Source organism: Stomoxys calcitrans, chromosome 2 (assembly GCF_963082655.1).
Source record: "Stomoxys calcitrans chromosome 2, idStoCalc2.1, whole genome shotgun sequence".
Lineage (NCBI taxonomy): Eukaryota > Metazoa > Arthropoda > Insecta > Diptera > Muscidae > Stomoxys > Stomoxys calcitrans.
Genome location: NC_081553.1, coordinates 36,407,174 through 36,422,990, shown reverse-complemented (window position 1 = coordinate 36,422,990; position 15,817 = coordinate 36,407,174). Strand labels below are relative to the sequence as shown.

Here is a 15,817-nt window from a genome sequence, read left to right as displayed (position 1 = left end):
ATTTGATGTTATCTCCGATATATGAGCAAGGAAAGGCATGCCAATGGGATCCCTAGTGTCCCCGGTTATTGCAGGCATCATAATGGAGGAATTGCTAAATGTGACAATGAAGAATTTAACCAAAAAACCAAGAAAATTAACGAAATATGTAGACGAGATTTGCTGCGAGATTAAAAAAACAGATCAAATTACTATATCTGGACAACATGGTTTATAGACATCAAAACAAGCTAAAACTAAACCGGTACCAAAAGAATACGGCGTCAGGGAGATTAATTATTGGGTTGCCCAAAAAGTAATTGCGGATTTTTTAAAAGAAAGTAAATGCATTGTTAATAAAACTTAGAATGAACTCTAATCAAATATACCTTTTTTACACTATTTTTGTAAAGCAAGCTAAAAGTAACAGTTGATAACTGACAGAACACAAGCTGTGAAAAAATTTGTCAACGCCGACTATATGAAAAATCCGCAATTACTTTTTGGGCAACTCAATGATTTCCACTCGAAACATCCACGACGGATAAAGATTAATACAGCAACAAATTTCATAGAGAGGGTTTTTAAAATCAGTGACACCATTTTTTACAACGAGAAGAAATTACGACAAATGCGCAGCTTAAATTGGTTTCCAAACAACACTATAAACAGTCTCATCAAACACGTAAAAGAAAAATCTTCTAACACGGAAAAGGAAAACTCGGCAAAGATATTCAAATCAACAACTTACATTCCTAGTTTTAGGAACGCCTGAAAAACTCGGATATACATATATGACGAGATTAACTACAGATTAGCATTTAAAAGCAACAACACCGTAGGCAATCTCTTGAACAGGACAAAGACTAAAATCGATAAAAAAGATAAGTCTAATGTAGTTTATAAGATACATTGCAATGGAAATGAGAGTAACTCATGTCCAATGGCATATGTAGGCACCACAAGCACAAAACTAAAAACTCGAATTTCGACCCACAAATCGGACCAAAAACTGTCTCCTAAACCCATAAAACAAAAGACGGCAATGGTCGCTCATTGCAGCTTGACAGGACACATTCCGAACCTTAAGGACGTAGAAATTTTGACACAAGAAAGCAATTACAAACGTAGATACATGACGCTGAACGCCTGAGTTCGAATCCTGGCGAGACCATAAGAAAAAATTTTCAGCGGTGGCTTTCCCCTCCTAATGCTGGAAACATTTGTGAGGTAATATGCCATGTAAAACTTCTGACGCACTGCGGCACGCCGTTCGGACTCGGCTATAAAAAGGAGGTCCCTTATCATTGAGCTTAAACTTGAATCGGACTGCACTCATTGATAGGTGAGAAGTTTGCCCCTGTTACTGATTGGAATGTTCATGGGCAAAATTTGCATTTGCAGATACATGTTAGAAATGTTACATATAATTAACACTCCTTTTGACAAACGGATAAACATTAAGGCGGACACAGACCACTGTGCACAGATTTATAGGAGTTTGATACATAAGTATAGGCAATAGAGAGAGAGAGAGAGATCTTTAGTATAAGTTTTACATTGTTAGAAGAAAGTCGTTTTAAATTGTTAAGAATAATGTTATTATTGGATAAAAATAACATTTGTTTTGTATATTAATGTATAAAAATTTCAGTGAAATTCCCTGAGGAAGAAAACCGGTGTTTTTCGAAATATTGGATTTTTCAATAGTAAAACAATTTTTAACAATTGTTTTCATGACCTCGAGCCGAACAAACCAAAAAAAGTAAAAAAAAAAAATTGAATTGGTAATACTTTGCGTCAGGTTGTATTGCCCAAGGTTGCCCAAAAAGTAATTGCGGATTTTTCATATAGTCGGCGTTGACAAATTTTTTCACAGCTTGTGACTCTGTAAATGCATTCTTTTTTCTGTCAGTTATCAGCTGTTACTTTAAGCTTGCTTTAGATTTAGAAAAAAGTGTAAAAAAAGTATATTTGATTAAAGTTCATTCTAAATTTTATTAAAAATGCATTTACTTTCTTTTAAAAAATCCGCAATTACTTTTTGGGCAACCCAATATAATTGAGAAATGGAAGGTTAGATGTCAAAAATGTAACACCCTTTTTTTATCATACCATCCAACCAAAGTAATTACAGTTGTGGTATCCACATATTTGCATGTGGGGGTAGCGATCCTCGTCAAGCTCCCATAGGTGAAAAAGGTCGTTCCAGCCACTAGTACCAATTGCCGCGGGAACATGATGTCCATTTCTTATTAACAAGCACCAATAACTCGGCTTGTCATATCAAGTATCACAGGCACTCAGTAGGTCTATTCGCGCATTTCTCAGCAAATTTTTGTAGGAGAGTAAAACAGCATTTATTCTCTTTTGCTATTTAATTGAATAAAACAGCTGTTAAATGCTGTAAATTTCTGCTGGGAAAAAAACTCCAGTAGAAAATTGCAAGCTCCCAATTACCAAACTCTCAAAATTTTGCTTGTCCTTACGCACTCTCGTTATCTTCTGCTGGCAAATAAAGGACGCGAAGGATATACAGAAACAATTTGTGCAAATTTGCACAAGTTGTTGAGTACATGAACATTCTTGCAACGGTAATCACAAATCTTAGTGTAGGTTTCAAATAGGTTTATTTTGTAATTTTAAAGCCCTTTAAGAGCCGATTCAATAAAATTACAATAAGCCATAATCTCAAACATAAAACTTCTTAAATTAATTATATGAAATAGAAAAATAGGTAACTTAAGCTACATTATAAGATATTTTGCAGTGTGTAAATTTCTATAAAATCTACAAATTTTCAACAACGATTGTGCAAATTTCTATCAAATCTACTAATTTTCATTGAAGCAACAAACAAGAAAACTTTTAACAAATGGGGAAATATGATCGAATAACCTGCAAGAAAAACTGTAGCGTACTACTCCATTTGAAGCAAGTTTAACCTTCAATATTCTACTTGCTGTGGTGCCAGAATATTCCTCAAGGCAGTACAGGAGATGTGGCATAATAGGAGCATGAACCAGTCCTTCCTTGATATATCGAGGTAATACCAAGTCAGTGCTATAAATCTGGCGCAAGCCAAGAGTTATCTTGGCGACAACATTATCAATGTACAAATTGAATCACAGTTTATCATCCAAAAATATACACAAGCACTGAATATTATGGACAAATCCTATTTCATCCCCATGATATACCAGCTTCACGCCTGGATTATCACTCGATCCGAAGAAAAGCGCCTTAGTCTTTGTCGCATTCACAAACAGATGAATCGCAATCATCTATGAAGCCAAGGAAAGCAAGGCCAAATCAATCTTCGATTGAAGATGGTTACCTACAAACACTTTCTGAACATCGCCCGCATATGCATATGGGGTACACCAATTCTCTATGGACTTAAATAAGCCGTTCAAAAACAAAATAAATAGGTGGGGACTAAGTACAGATCCCTGAGGAACTCCGCTTTTAACCGGTAGCGCAAGTGAAGTTATATCGCCTATCTGAACAAATTGCTTTCTATCAATAGGAAAACAAAAGTTTACAAGCGCCTTTACCAAGACCGTAAACTGTGGACAGGTTCTTAATCAGGACGAAGTAATCCACCCGATCTAAGGCCTTCTCTAGATCCAAGGAGAGCAAAATACAGATATTGTGACCGCCAAGCAATTCAAGGTAAGACCTAAAAGCAACATGGACGCCCCTCTACCCTTCCTGAATCTGCATTGGCAATCATGTAAAAGCGAACTGCGGTCAACGTCACAAGCTGTTTCTTCAAAAAATGTCCCACTACCTTCGTAGGCACCGGCAGTAACGCTATAGGTCTATATTCCGATAAATTACCAGTGCTGCTCTTTTTCCTTATAGGGTAATTCCTAGCAATCTTCCAGCTGTTTGTAAATGTGGAGGTCATGGTTATGTTATTAACCAAAAAAAGAAGAAAATCGGAAATAAATCGGAATATTATCTTAAAAAACTTCATCGGGAACCCGTCACACCCAGCGATATTAGATTTAACTGACATAAAAGGATCAAACAATTCATCGGGAGTAATGCTGCTAAAAGAAAAGCCGTCATTAGCAGCGAAACGCAGATATTCCTACTTATCATCTTGTACATCAGATCATTGAGTACCATGGGAGAGTTGCCAGTAATAACTGAGGAACTGGTCTTGAGAAGTCCATAATCTCTAATGACTTTCCACAAACCCTTAGAAGTACTACAACTATCAAACAGAGCACAATGCACATTCGTCTTAATCCTTCTTTTCACTCTCTTAGCGCGGTTCCTCTATTTGCACTGTGTTCTCCAGTAATCATCGCTTCTATCTCGAAGAAAACCTTTATATGCCAAATCCGCCATTGACTGCTGAAACCTGTTCTCAGGACACTTGATCCAATTTTCTGAATCGTATTGTTTCACAAACATCTTCTTCTTAAAAACGGAATTAATTCTATCTAAGCCGCACTCTAATAAATCGAGTTGATCATTAACATCAGTAGTCGAAAACATTCGTTCAAGACCAGCTGAAGCGTGTCTGTTGTAATCAAAAAACTCACAAGTTCATTACTTCTTCCCACCGAGATGTTGAGAGAGATATATACAAAGGCATGCTTTGATATATTAGGGCAAATAACTTGGCCGGTACGGCACAAATATTGTGGTTGTGACAGCAAAAAGTAATCAATCAACGAGGTAGATTGATGGAAACATCAAAATGAGTCGGACAGCTGTTATGGGAAACAGACACCCGCATTTTGTTGCAGGTTTGCCTTATGTTAGCAGATATGGAGGGACCAAAAAGATTTCTGTTAAAATCCCCATTATCACAATATTCCTATATCGAACAAGAAGGCCGGATATGTCGAGTTTGAAAGAATCGAAATTGCCATTCGCTAGGTAATAACCTCCGGTAGTAAACGACCTACTCGGGGTCGAATTATGGAGGTTATTACCTATTGAATAGCAATTTCGATTCTTTCGAACTCGAAATTTTAATTTCTTTGAAATAAGCAAGGCCACACCCCCTCCTATTCTGTCAGGGCGATCGTTCCCACAAACAAGATTTCCTTTATAGAACTGTAAAACAAACCCTTTTTAAGGTTTTGTAAAGTTTTGTGGGTATGACCGTTAGTATTAAAGAAAGAGCCATGCCACCAGGCCCCTCTCGGACAGTGTTGCCAGTATCGGGGATGTCCCTCCAAATTGGGGATATATTTTCGAAAATTGGAAGTTCTGCAGCCTAGGCAATATGGGTATCAAACGAAATGTAATAACGAATAGATAATGCCAAGAAATGTCTTAAAATTTGATTCGGGACGGATCCAAAGGGTCTTGAGATAGTGAACCCCCTAACCTAGGCAATATGGGTGTGAAATGAAGATAAAAAACATGAACATTTTTTTTTTTATATTTTTTCAAAAAATCAATCGCTTTTCATTTGATACCAATATTGCCAAGTTAGGGGTTCCCCTAAGGACACATAATAGGTCAATTCCGGTTCTAAATTTACTAAATTTACATACTTTTTTGGATTTGTTATCTAATCCTTAATATCTTTCGTTTGAAAAGTATATCGGTTAGGATAGAGCACTTCCGAGGGGTTTTCGGCCTCAGGACTATTCACGGGCCTTTGCCCAAAAAAACGGATTTCAAATTCGTGTTCCTGGGGCTAACCCACATTTACATACCAAATTTCTGCTTATGGAAGGTGCGCCCTATAAATTGCATTTTTTTCCAATTATCCATATATTGCAAATTTCATTTCACCGGATGCGATCCCTTAAAGAACAGATTTCATATTCGAGTTTCTGGTGTAATTTTCGGGTTATATCCAATTAAACAAGTCACCAAAATAACCTCAAATATAGTGTAAACGGCCTAAATTTTTTTTTGGAATTTGTTTTAAATAGATATCGATTAATACGCAATGTAAACGTGCTTTATTTTTATGGTCTTTTACTGTCAACCCTACATATATTTAAAATTAACGGAACATTATTAGGCATTTCAAAAAAGCCATGCAACTTGAAATCGTTGTCAAATTCCTTTAACTGCACTCTCTCGTAGTATTGAGACCATGACATTAAGGTCTATTAAATGTTATTCTATTTAGTTTTCTTCGCCAAAATTCTTTATTTCCTAGGTTTTTTGTTTGTTTTGTTTTGTGGTGGTTTTTAGTTTTGTTCCTGCAGATGGCAATATGAAGCTGGCGCCATATTGTAAATGCAAAACCATAACGCCGGCACATTTGTTTATAGTGTCGGCTTCGCTTTTTATCAAACAGTGGCAACAGCTGTTCCAATCACCCCTTTCACCACCTCTGTCTAAACACGATAACACTACAAATACTCAACAACAAAAAATCCTCTGTGATTAATGTTATCATACTCATCGTAGTTGCATTAAAATTTGTAGCACCATTGTTAAAACTACAATAGTTTACATTTGTAGTTGTTTATTACTAATACCGAACAATGGAAAGCCAATATGCTCCACTAAGTGAGTCCTGTGCAAAGGCTTTGGGTGACAAAGTGTATGACAAACGTAAGCTGGCCTCCCAGGAAATAGAAAAGTGGGTGTAAAAATGATGAACTCATTGTTAAACACTATTATAAAGTAATCATTTTCGTGTAAAACATTTACAGAATGGTTGTGGAGTTTAATGCGAAAAATAACACCGCACAAATAAGGAAATTAATTGATGTGCTGTCCAATGACTTTGCTTCGTCCCGCGATGCCAATAAACGGAAAGGAGGATTAATAGGCTTGGCAGCAACCAGTTTGGGCTTGGGAAAAGTAAGATACATTATTTTATATATTTATTTAGGATTTATATTAAAATCCTTTTTTTCTTTGTAGGACTCTTCAAAATATGTCAATGAATTGGTACAGCCCATTCTTAATTGTCTTAGCGATCAAGAAGCCCGAATTCGCTACTTTGCTTGTGAATCTCTATATAATGTGGTCAAAGTGGCTCGTTCCTCTATTATACCTTTTTTCCCAGATCTATTTAGTGCTTTGTCACGACTTGTGGCCGACTCGGATCAAATGGTAAAAGATGGTAGCGAACTTTTAGATCGAATGCTAAAGGATATTGTTACCGAGTCTTCTAATAACTTTAATCTGGAGGCCTTTATACCTTTGCTAAAGGAACGCATATATGTGAAAAACTCATTTGTACGCCAATATGTTATATCATGGATCTCCATATTAAATGCAGTGCCCGAAATAAATATGGTAACATATTTGACTGACATTATAGATGGTCTATTTACCATGCTAGAGGACAATACGCAAGAAATCCAGAGAATGTGTGAGACAACATTGACACAATTTCTCAAGTCAATACGTAATGATTCGAGTTCTGTGCGTATGGAAGATACCATAAATATTTTGATTACACATGCCCAGTCACAAAATGAATTGATAAAGGTAAGTAAGTAGATAAAAGGGATTGGTCATTTATCAGTTTACATTGCTTTCTTTATTCGATGATAATTAACATATTTTGGTCATCGTTGTTGATAAGTTTTCGTAGTTTTGTTTTTTGGGCTGCAAAACTCCATTCAAATTATTATTATTTATTTATTTTTTATAATAAAAAATAATAATAACCATTCAAATTATGCTTTATGCCAGCAGCAGCGGGGATATTTCTCTCATACCCAGGCGTTCAGCTTCAAATGCGGACATGCTAACCATTAAACTACACTGACCCCAATAACACACACTATTCCATTTTACTGTGTACGTACACAAGAACACAGGTCCATGGGCTTAAAAATAATGTGTAAATAACCTAGTGCGCCCATCATTGCTCTACGCAATATATTTATCATACAAAAAGTTTTGAAGACTGTCTGGTTAGAGTCCTTGGAACCCCCTAATTCTTTTCTTCTTTTGTTAGAGAAAATTATATCAACTAAGATGGGCAGAAAGGATTTCAAAGAACTTCACTTAAAAGCAAAAAAAAAAAAACAAAAATCTTCTGTTGCAGACGTTTGGATCTATGTAACCAGGATCATTGCTGGTTAAGCTGCAGTGAAAAACGAAATTCGACAAGCTATTTATAATTATTGTTGCTGTTTTTTTTTTCAGGCCACTGCCATTACCTGGATACGAGAATTCGTTATAATATTTGGCTCGAAGATGTTGCCTCATACCAGCGGCATTTTTACTGCCATTTTACCATGCCTCGAATATAATGTTGATAATATGAAGAATATAAAAGAATGTGCAGTAGCTGTTAATAAATCCATGATGAGATTGGTCTCTTCCAAGGAGCATAAAACGCAGAATATTGAACAATTAGATCTAAGATCAATCATGGCAGTATTATCTCAATATTTGTCCCATGATTCTGTGCAGACAAAGGTGGCGGTATTGGAATGGATACACCATTTGTTAATTCACTTTCCAAATGAGGTGAGATCTTATGACTTTTATTTTACATAGAAAAAAATTGTCAATTAAAAATTTAGTTAAATATAATTGAATCGGTTAAAAACTTTACCGATAACCCAATTAAAATTGGTAATTTTTTAATTTTGTTGGTGTATAAACTCATATTAACTCATGCTTTGCTTTATTACAGATGTCTAACCAAACTCAATTGGGAAATAACCTGTTGAATATCTTGTCGGATAATTCAGATGAAGTTGTCCTCAAGTGCATTTCAGTTTTAGCAGAAATTGTAAATTCTCAGCACTCGAAAGGTAAGTAAATGAAGTACAGAAAGTTTAATATTAAGTTTTTTTTTCACATACAAGAAGATAACAATGATCTTATAATTACAGTATGTGATATAACATTGACATTCAACGTAGCAAGAAATATGAATAAATATATATAACATATAATTTTACAATTTCTATACATAATTTACAATTTCTGACATTAACAATAATATGACTACCAGCGATTTAAGAGATTTTCCAATATAGCTTTTTTGTATAGTTTTGCGTTGCCAATAGATTGAAGATTTGATGGCAGAGAGTTCCAAAGGCGGATCGCATTTGTAAAATATTGCCATTTTGATATGAGCAGTCGATACCGTGGGGCGACTATTAAAATCCTGCAAGTTGTTCTCCCAAATTCCAATTTTTGAAACAGGTACTCTGGATATCTTTCATAGATGATTTTATGTAAGAGTAAAAGATTCTTGATGGCAAGGTAAACACCAAATTTCAAATTATCGTCATATCGATTTAGTCCATGAACGTATATAACAATAGCATTGTGGGCTGTTTTTAGACGTCTAGTGCTTCTGGGATCACATCTACTAAATATCTCACTTCCATAGCAGAGCACAGGTAATAGGTACGATTTAGCCAACAGTGAAGGTATGTGTTTTGGTGTAAACAATTGCGTTTGATGGAGTGTTCTTAGCATACCAAATATTTTTCCAGTTGTCGCAAGTATGTTATCAGTGTATTATTAAAAACTATGCCAAGATTTTTAGCTTTGTTAACAAACTCTAGAAACAATATCCAAATCCTCATTTATTTTGAAGCATCCTTGAGGTATTTCAGATTTAGGAAAGCTCAGATAGAAATAGACATCATCGGCATATGTGTGTAGAGGAATATGTGAGCCGGGCTGGAAGGTCATTTATGTCAATCGAGAAAAGGCAGTGGTCCCAGAATCGAACCCTGCGGCACACCTTTATTCAGTTGCAGAAATTTGGACACAAGGTCTTGAATTACAACATATTGAAATTTTAGGTAGAGGTAGTTCTTTATCAATAACACAGCAGAGGCGGAAAAATTAAAGAAGTGTTTCAGTTTTAACCAAAGTACATCATGGTTGACACAGTCAAAGGCTTTTGAGTGGTCCAACAGTACTAGACATGTTACTTGTCCATCAACAATATTTGATTTAATGTCTTAGGTAACATCGATTAAAGCAGTGATGCAACTATTTCTTGGTCTGAAACCAGATCAAATCATTTAAGTATGTACTTATTTGCTTATGGGTTATTTTCTCAAAAGCCTTTGATAAGGACGGCAGAATGGATATTGAGCGATAGTAATTTTCATGCTTTGATTTTTACACTGTTATCACTTTTAAATGTTTCCATGCGAACGGATATATGCTTGTGGTCAATATATTGTTGACAAAATGGTTAATAGAAGGCAGTATATACTGTAAAGTGCATTTTATGAATTTTGGATGCAAGTCATCCAAACCAACTGCATTTGATTTTATCGCCATACAGCCCTCATATACATCAATAGGCTGAACACATGCAAATACAAAAAGTTGTGAATTCAAGATAAAACAGTTGATGTGTTTCTTTGTACAGTATTCGATTCAAGGTTCACTGTGCAGTTTAGAAAATAAGCATTCACTTCATCGGGATCAGCATCAATTTCGACTGAATGGCCAATTTCTCGTATTGTCTTCCACTTTCTTTTCGAATCAGATGCATCGCTGAATTTTTTGGCGTAATAGATAGCTTTTACACGATGAATCTCCTTATCCACGACAGTTCTGAGTGCTCGATATTCTTCATGTAGCTATGGAGGCTTAAAACGCTTCTATTATCTGTAAGCCAAATCTCTTTTATCAATTAATTGCTTGATCGACATGCCGAACCAACAGTTCTGAATCCTTCGAGGATGTTGTGTGCAGACAGACACGGTACAGTGGAGAAGATGCAGTAGATTTTCATCGAGAAATGTTAATTGCTCATCAGTGATAGAAATATCAAATATTTAAAGCCTAGTAATAAGATCAGTCGCACGAAAGTTGTCGAAAAAAGTCATACACAACAAAAGCAACTTCTATGAAACACGAGTTGCTGATGACCCAGTTCGTGAGGAATTATTTACATTTCCAATTAATTGAAGTGAAATTTGTATTGACGCAGGGACATGTCGCTACTGTTTTGCTCAGAACCACTTCTACGGAATGTGTTCGCATTTTCTTCGTCCCCATTTTTTTTTATAATGCGTTTTTTTAGGCGTTACTGTAAATATTTCAGCAGCACTTTTATAGTTTTTTTTTAATTTATTTTATAATCTATTTTTCTATTCCTTCTTTTTTCCAGGAACTGCCGATTTTAATAAGGCCCATTACAGAAAATTCCTTTTAAGTTTGGTGAATTTGTTCAGCGAAGATAAAAGTTTCCTGGATAACAGAGCCAGCCTTATTATAAGGCAACTTTGTGTTTTACTCAATGCTGAGTATATCTATTTAAGCTTTGCTGAAATCATTGCCGAAGAAGTTACCAATCTCAAATTTGCCTCGCTGCTGGTGCGTCTTCTCAATAGTATATTGTTGACATCGTCGGAACTTTTTGAATTACGCACTACATTGAGAGATATTTCTAATCCCAATTCGGCCAATTTATTTAAGACATTGTATTTAAGTTGGGTTCATTGTCCCGTATCCACAATATCGATATGTTTATTATCGCAGAATTATCAACATGTTTCGGAATTGGTGAATCTATTGTAAGTAGCCATACAGAACTACTTGCCATAACATTATTGACTTCCTCTGTATTAAATTTGCAGTGCCGATATAGAAATAACATTGGAATTATTAAATGAATTGGATAAGCTGGTACAATTAATTGAAACGCCCATATTTGCTTGTGAGTAATTGAAGACAAAATCATTCTTCTGGTTTCTAAAATTGCTTGATTTTAGCCTTACGTTTGACACTGGTTTCCAAAGCTAATAATTGTGCTGATGCCCAATACCTGGCACATGCCTTATTTGGTATTCTTATGCTGCTACCTCAGACAGATGCTTTCAATATGTTGAAGAATCGTTTGCAATGCATACCAAATTATTGGGGCCAACAACCTATGTAGGTTTTATAGTTCAACCATTAACCTAAAAATTTTGCTTAATTTCTAATATCATTTCCTCTTTAGCAATGAACAACATTCCCTGCAGTATAAGAGTAAGATTGATTTTTCTGAACTATTGGAACACTTTAAAAAAGTGCAAAAGAACCATCGTGAACAGCGCTTGTCACAACGCAAACGTAGTAGTGTTATAGTTAATGATGTTTAAAAGACAAATTGAACAAAAAACAAAGTCGTGCTTGTAAACAATATATATTAATATTCACGTTGTTTTATAATTTTTTATACATATTTTATTATATGTTACGCTGTGATGCAATAAACAATTACTAAAGTATTTATTTACTGAAATAATTACAAATATTATAAATTTTTATAATATGAGGTTGCTTAAGGGGACAAATCGAAAGAACGGTTTATAGGCATAAAATCAAGTCATTGGGCAGAAATATTGGGTTGCCCAAAAAGTAATTGCGGATTTTTTAAAAGAAAGTAAATGCATTTTTATTAAAACTTAGAATGAACTTTAATCAAATATACTTTTTTTACACTTTTTTTCTAAAGCAAGCTAAAAGTAACAGCTGATAACTGACAGAAGAAAGAATGCAATTACAGAGTCACAAGCTGTGAAAAAAATTTTCAACGCCGACTATATGAAAAATCCGCAATTACTTTTTGGGCAACCAATACAAGTAGCGTCCTCAGAGGCTCAAATAGTAAAATTGAAAGATTGGTGGCAACTATAACAAGTTATGAACCTATAGGGATCATACTAAGCATGGATGCTGGAAGTCATAACAGAAGTCGTTGTACCAAATTTCAGCTATAGGAGCTAATCTTAAACAATGCCAACCGATCTACACCAATAAGAAGAGTTTGTGTGATATTTTCAGCCGTTAGCGTGACTTGTTTGAAAGCTTGCATGCTTTCAAATGACGAAAGCACATGGCTAGATCGCCAAACAAGTAAAAATGCGTTAAGTACGGTCGGGCCAAGTCTTGGAAAGCGTTCATCACGGATTCTGAAAAATTTCGACGATGGAACTTAGTTGCAGTGCATATATCGATGGCTTAATATTGGATTGCCCAAAAAGTAATTGCGGATTTTTTAAAAGAAAGTAAATGCATTTTTAATAAAACTTAGAATGAACTTTAATCAAATATACTTTTTTTACACTCTTTTTCTAAAGCAAGCTAAAAGTAACAGCTGATAACTGACAGAAGAAAGAATGCAATTACAGAGTCACAAGCTGTGAAAAAAATTGTCAACGCCGACTATATGAAAAATCCGCAATTACTTTTTGGGCAACCCAATATATAAAAATATCTAATTCGATTTTTGTTACTTTACAGGAGAAGGAAAAAACATTACTTAGTTTTCTTTTTAATCGTTACTAATATGTTCATTCATCTGACAGTTGTCCTAAAAAAACACTAACTCAATTTTATATTATTTCTATGAGAAGGAAAATACTTGACTTATGCCTTTTTGAAATAGTTATAAATCTGGGCCGAATAACCGCATAAGTGGTCGAGTGGATTTCGAGAAGATTTCGAACGGTTTTATTTGTTCAATTGAGATTTGAAGACAAGGTGCACCAAACTTCTACAAAATATGTTAAACATTGAGGATTCATGTGGTTGGAGGAAACTTATCGAGAGATCGGTTTATAAGAGAGCTATATCCGGTTATAGGACTATTTAATTAATAGAACCAACCTAAGTCTGCACTCCCATTTCTCGGATAGTATACCAAATCCTCGTCAATAGATTGCTTCAGACAGATCATTTTCTCTCCGTCTGTGCAAAGCCTGAAGCTTCGCTTGCATCATCAGCAGGTCTGACTGAATACCTACAGTCGGGATCTATGCTGTTGTCACTAATCGAAAAAGTAATTCGATCATCGATACAATCCTGAGCTTCGCCCCTGGCTAAGGGGCGGAATAGATGTTCTCAATTGCCCAATAGCAATCGATTACCTTGGGTCCATCTTTCTTATGGGTCCCATCACACATTTGCTGTTTAATTTTAGGAGCAAATCATGATTAACGGTTTCCCATTATGTGTTATCGCATGATATCGATAACTTACCAGAGCAACTTTGCACTGATATTCTATCCAGAACATCTGACTTGCACTGGATAGAACAAAAATAAAACACAGAAATGTACCACCTATTTGCAGCATCAGTTTGGACAGCTTGGTTTTCAGCTACATCCAGTGGACTGGACTGACCTTACCGTTACCAGTTACCGCGCTGTCACCTCTGGCCCCTAGAACCTGCTCGACTGATTCCAGCCTGTCGACCAACCAGTACCGTACGTGTTTTGGGCTTATTCCTTGTTGTCTTATTGCCAGTGAGAATTTTGTCACCTAAAGTGCCTCTTCGACCCAATACCTGCCGTACTATCGAGATGACATCCATAAGCGTGGAAAGGCCTCTGGGGGGTTTGCTAGCAAAAAAGTTTTAGCCCCCCAGAATTTCATTGTTTTTATAAATTGGGTTGGCTTCACTAATGATGGCAACTGACACCAGAGAACCTTTGTCTTTTCTTCGTCGCTGGCTGATTGTTCTTGGTTGACCTATTCCTCTTTGCAGAAGGTCGCTCTAAGAGTGGTTCAGGACGAAACGACGGCGCAAACACCTTCATCACATCTGAGAAAGTCCTTGGCCTGCTGCCAGAGACCAAAGACTGACACAAACAGAATAACAAGATTACTTAACACCCCTTCGTATGGTGGTGGCAGAAAACATTCAGATTAGCCCAATATCATTGCATTAATGAACAGCAGGGAGTCTTCCCTCTTGATAAGAGAACCTCCTTTCTAAGGCCCAGACCAAATGGAGCGCCACTAAGCGACATCTCTTCGTAGAAGTGTAAGGATCTTGATGCCCTCCTCCTCCTAAGCAGTGTTTTGCCAAACACATAACATTACTTTAGATTCTTTTTCCTGACATCAAACTACAAATATTATCGGAATCTATAGTAGGCATCATGAACTTACCATTTTGTGTCCAATAGAGAATCTATGATTCCGAGGCTCAACGTGTGTCTCCAATTTTTAACACCATATTTTGAGATTTGAGATCTCCTGATCTTTCAGTCGATTATTCGTTGTTCCCGGTTTATATACTTTACTTTATATTGTCGGCTTTCATACGACTCTTGTATTTTCTGTAAACGCAGAACGTTCCATATCTGCATTCATGTATTTTTAGGACAATTTTCCTCACAATTATATCACACAATGGCTTATCTACTTTCTTAACTATTCATGCTTTTATGCTCGTATATTTTCTTACTTTTTGGTTTCTTAATAAATCAATGCACTTTGCATTTAGAATTCGTCTGAAGCGGACGCTTCGGGATTCGATGCTTAGTCATCGTTATACACAGTACAGTTATAACTGTACATTGGTTTTAATTCTGTATTTTTAATACACGTGTTTTAATTTACAGTTGGTGGGGACACCAACTTCGGAAGTACAACCTGGCATATAGAGTCGTACTCTGCCATTTCGTTTAAAGTCCAAAAAAAAAAAAAAAAAAAAAAAAATAAATCAATGGCGGCGGATCAAATTCATATTCCATCAGTCAAGATAGGGTAGCCCAATTGCAAAAAAATTGCTGCCAAAAGCATATCTAACGATCACATCTAAACTACAAATCAATAAGGTTTCTTTTTATATTATATAATTGTTCTTCTTCTTGGTTTCATATGCTGCGCATATTAGTAAAATATGACAGAGATTATATGATTGTTAACCATTTTATTGCATTATGCCGCCAAAATTTGTTGGAACTTATACTACCTATATAAATCTACCATCTGCGAATATACAGTCCAAATATAAAGTAACCCCATTACTACATAATCTATACAGTCCGAATACAAAACAGTCCCATATGCCATTCCATTTTTCAACAGGCGACGGCGTCGTAAATTTAAATTAAGAAGACACTTTGCATTTAGAATTCGTCTGAAGTGGACGCTTCGGGATTCGGTGCATAGTCAT

At 35.7% G+C, this 15,817-nt stretch overlaps 1 protein-coding gene across 1 annotated transcript; it reads left to right on the top strand.

Moving 5' to 3' along the window:
- Positions 1 to 6,280: 6,280 nt before the first annotated feature.
- LOC106090217 (protein VAC14 homolog) lies at positions 6,281 to 12,154 on the top strand. Its single transcript, XM_013256339.2, has 9 exons — positions 6,281 to 6,553; positions 6,627 to 6,777; positions 6,841 to 7,413; positions 8,080 to 8,406; positions 8,576 to 8,696; positions 11,033 to 11,438; positions 11,502 to 11,581; positions 11,637 to 11,799; positions 11,867 to 12,154. The coding sequence occupies exons 1-9, from the start codon at positions 6,456 to 6,458 to the stop codon at positions 12,006 to 12,008; spliced, it is 2,061 nt and encodes a 686-aa protein (XP_013111793.2). The 5' UTR covers positions 6,281 to 6,455; the 3' UTR covers positions 12,009 to 12,154.
- Positions 12,155 to 15,817: the final 3,663 nt, after the last annotated feature.

What these genes read in the sequence shown, in the direction of transcription:
- LOC106090217 (XM_013256339.2), top strand. Translation starts at nt 6,456, where the DNA reads ATGGAAAGCCAATATGCTCCACTAAGTGAGTCCTGTGCAAAGGCTTTG. An exon ending in AAATTCTCAGCACTCGAAAG is followed by an intron (nt 8,697 to 11,032) that starts GTAAGTAAATGA and finishes TCTTTTTTCCAG; the next exon opens with GAACTGCCGATTTTAATAAG. An exon ending in TGAAACGCCCATATTTGCTT is followed by an intron (nt 11,582 to 11,636) that starts GTGAGTAATTGA and finishes GCTTGATTTTAG; the next exon opens with CCTTACGTTTGACACTGGTT.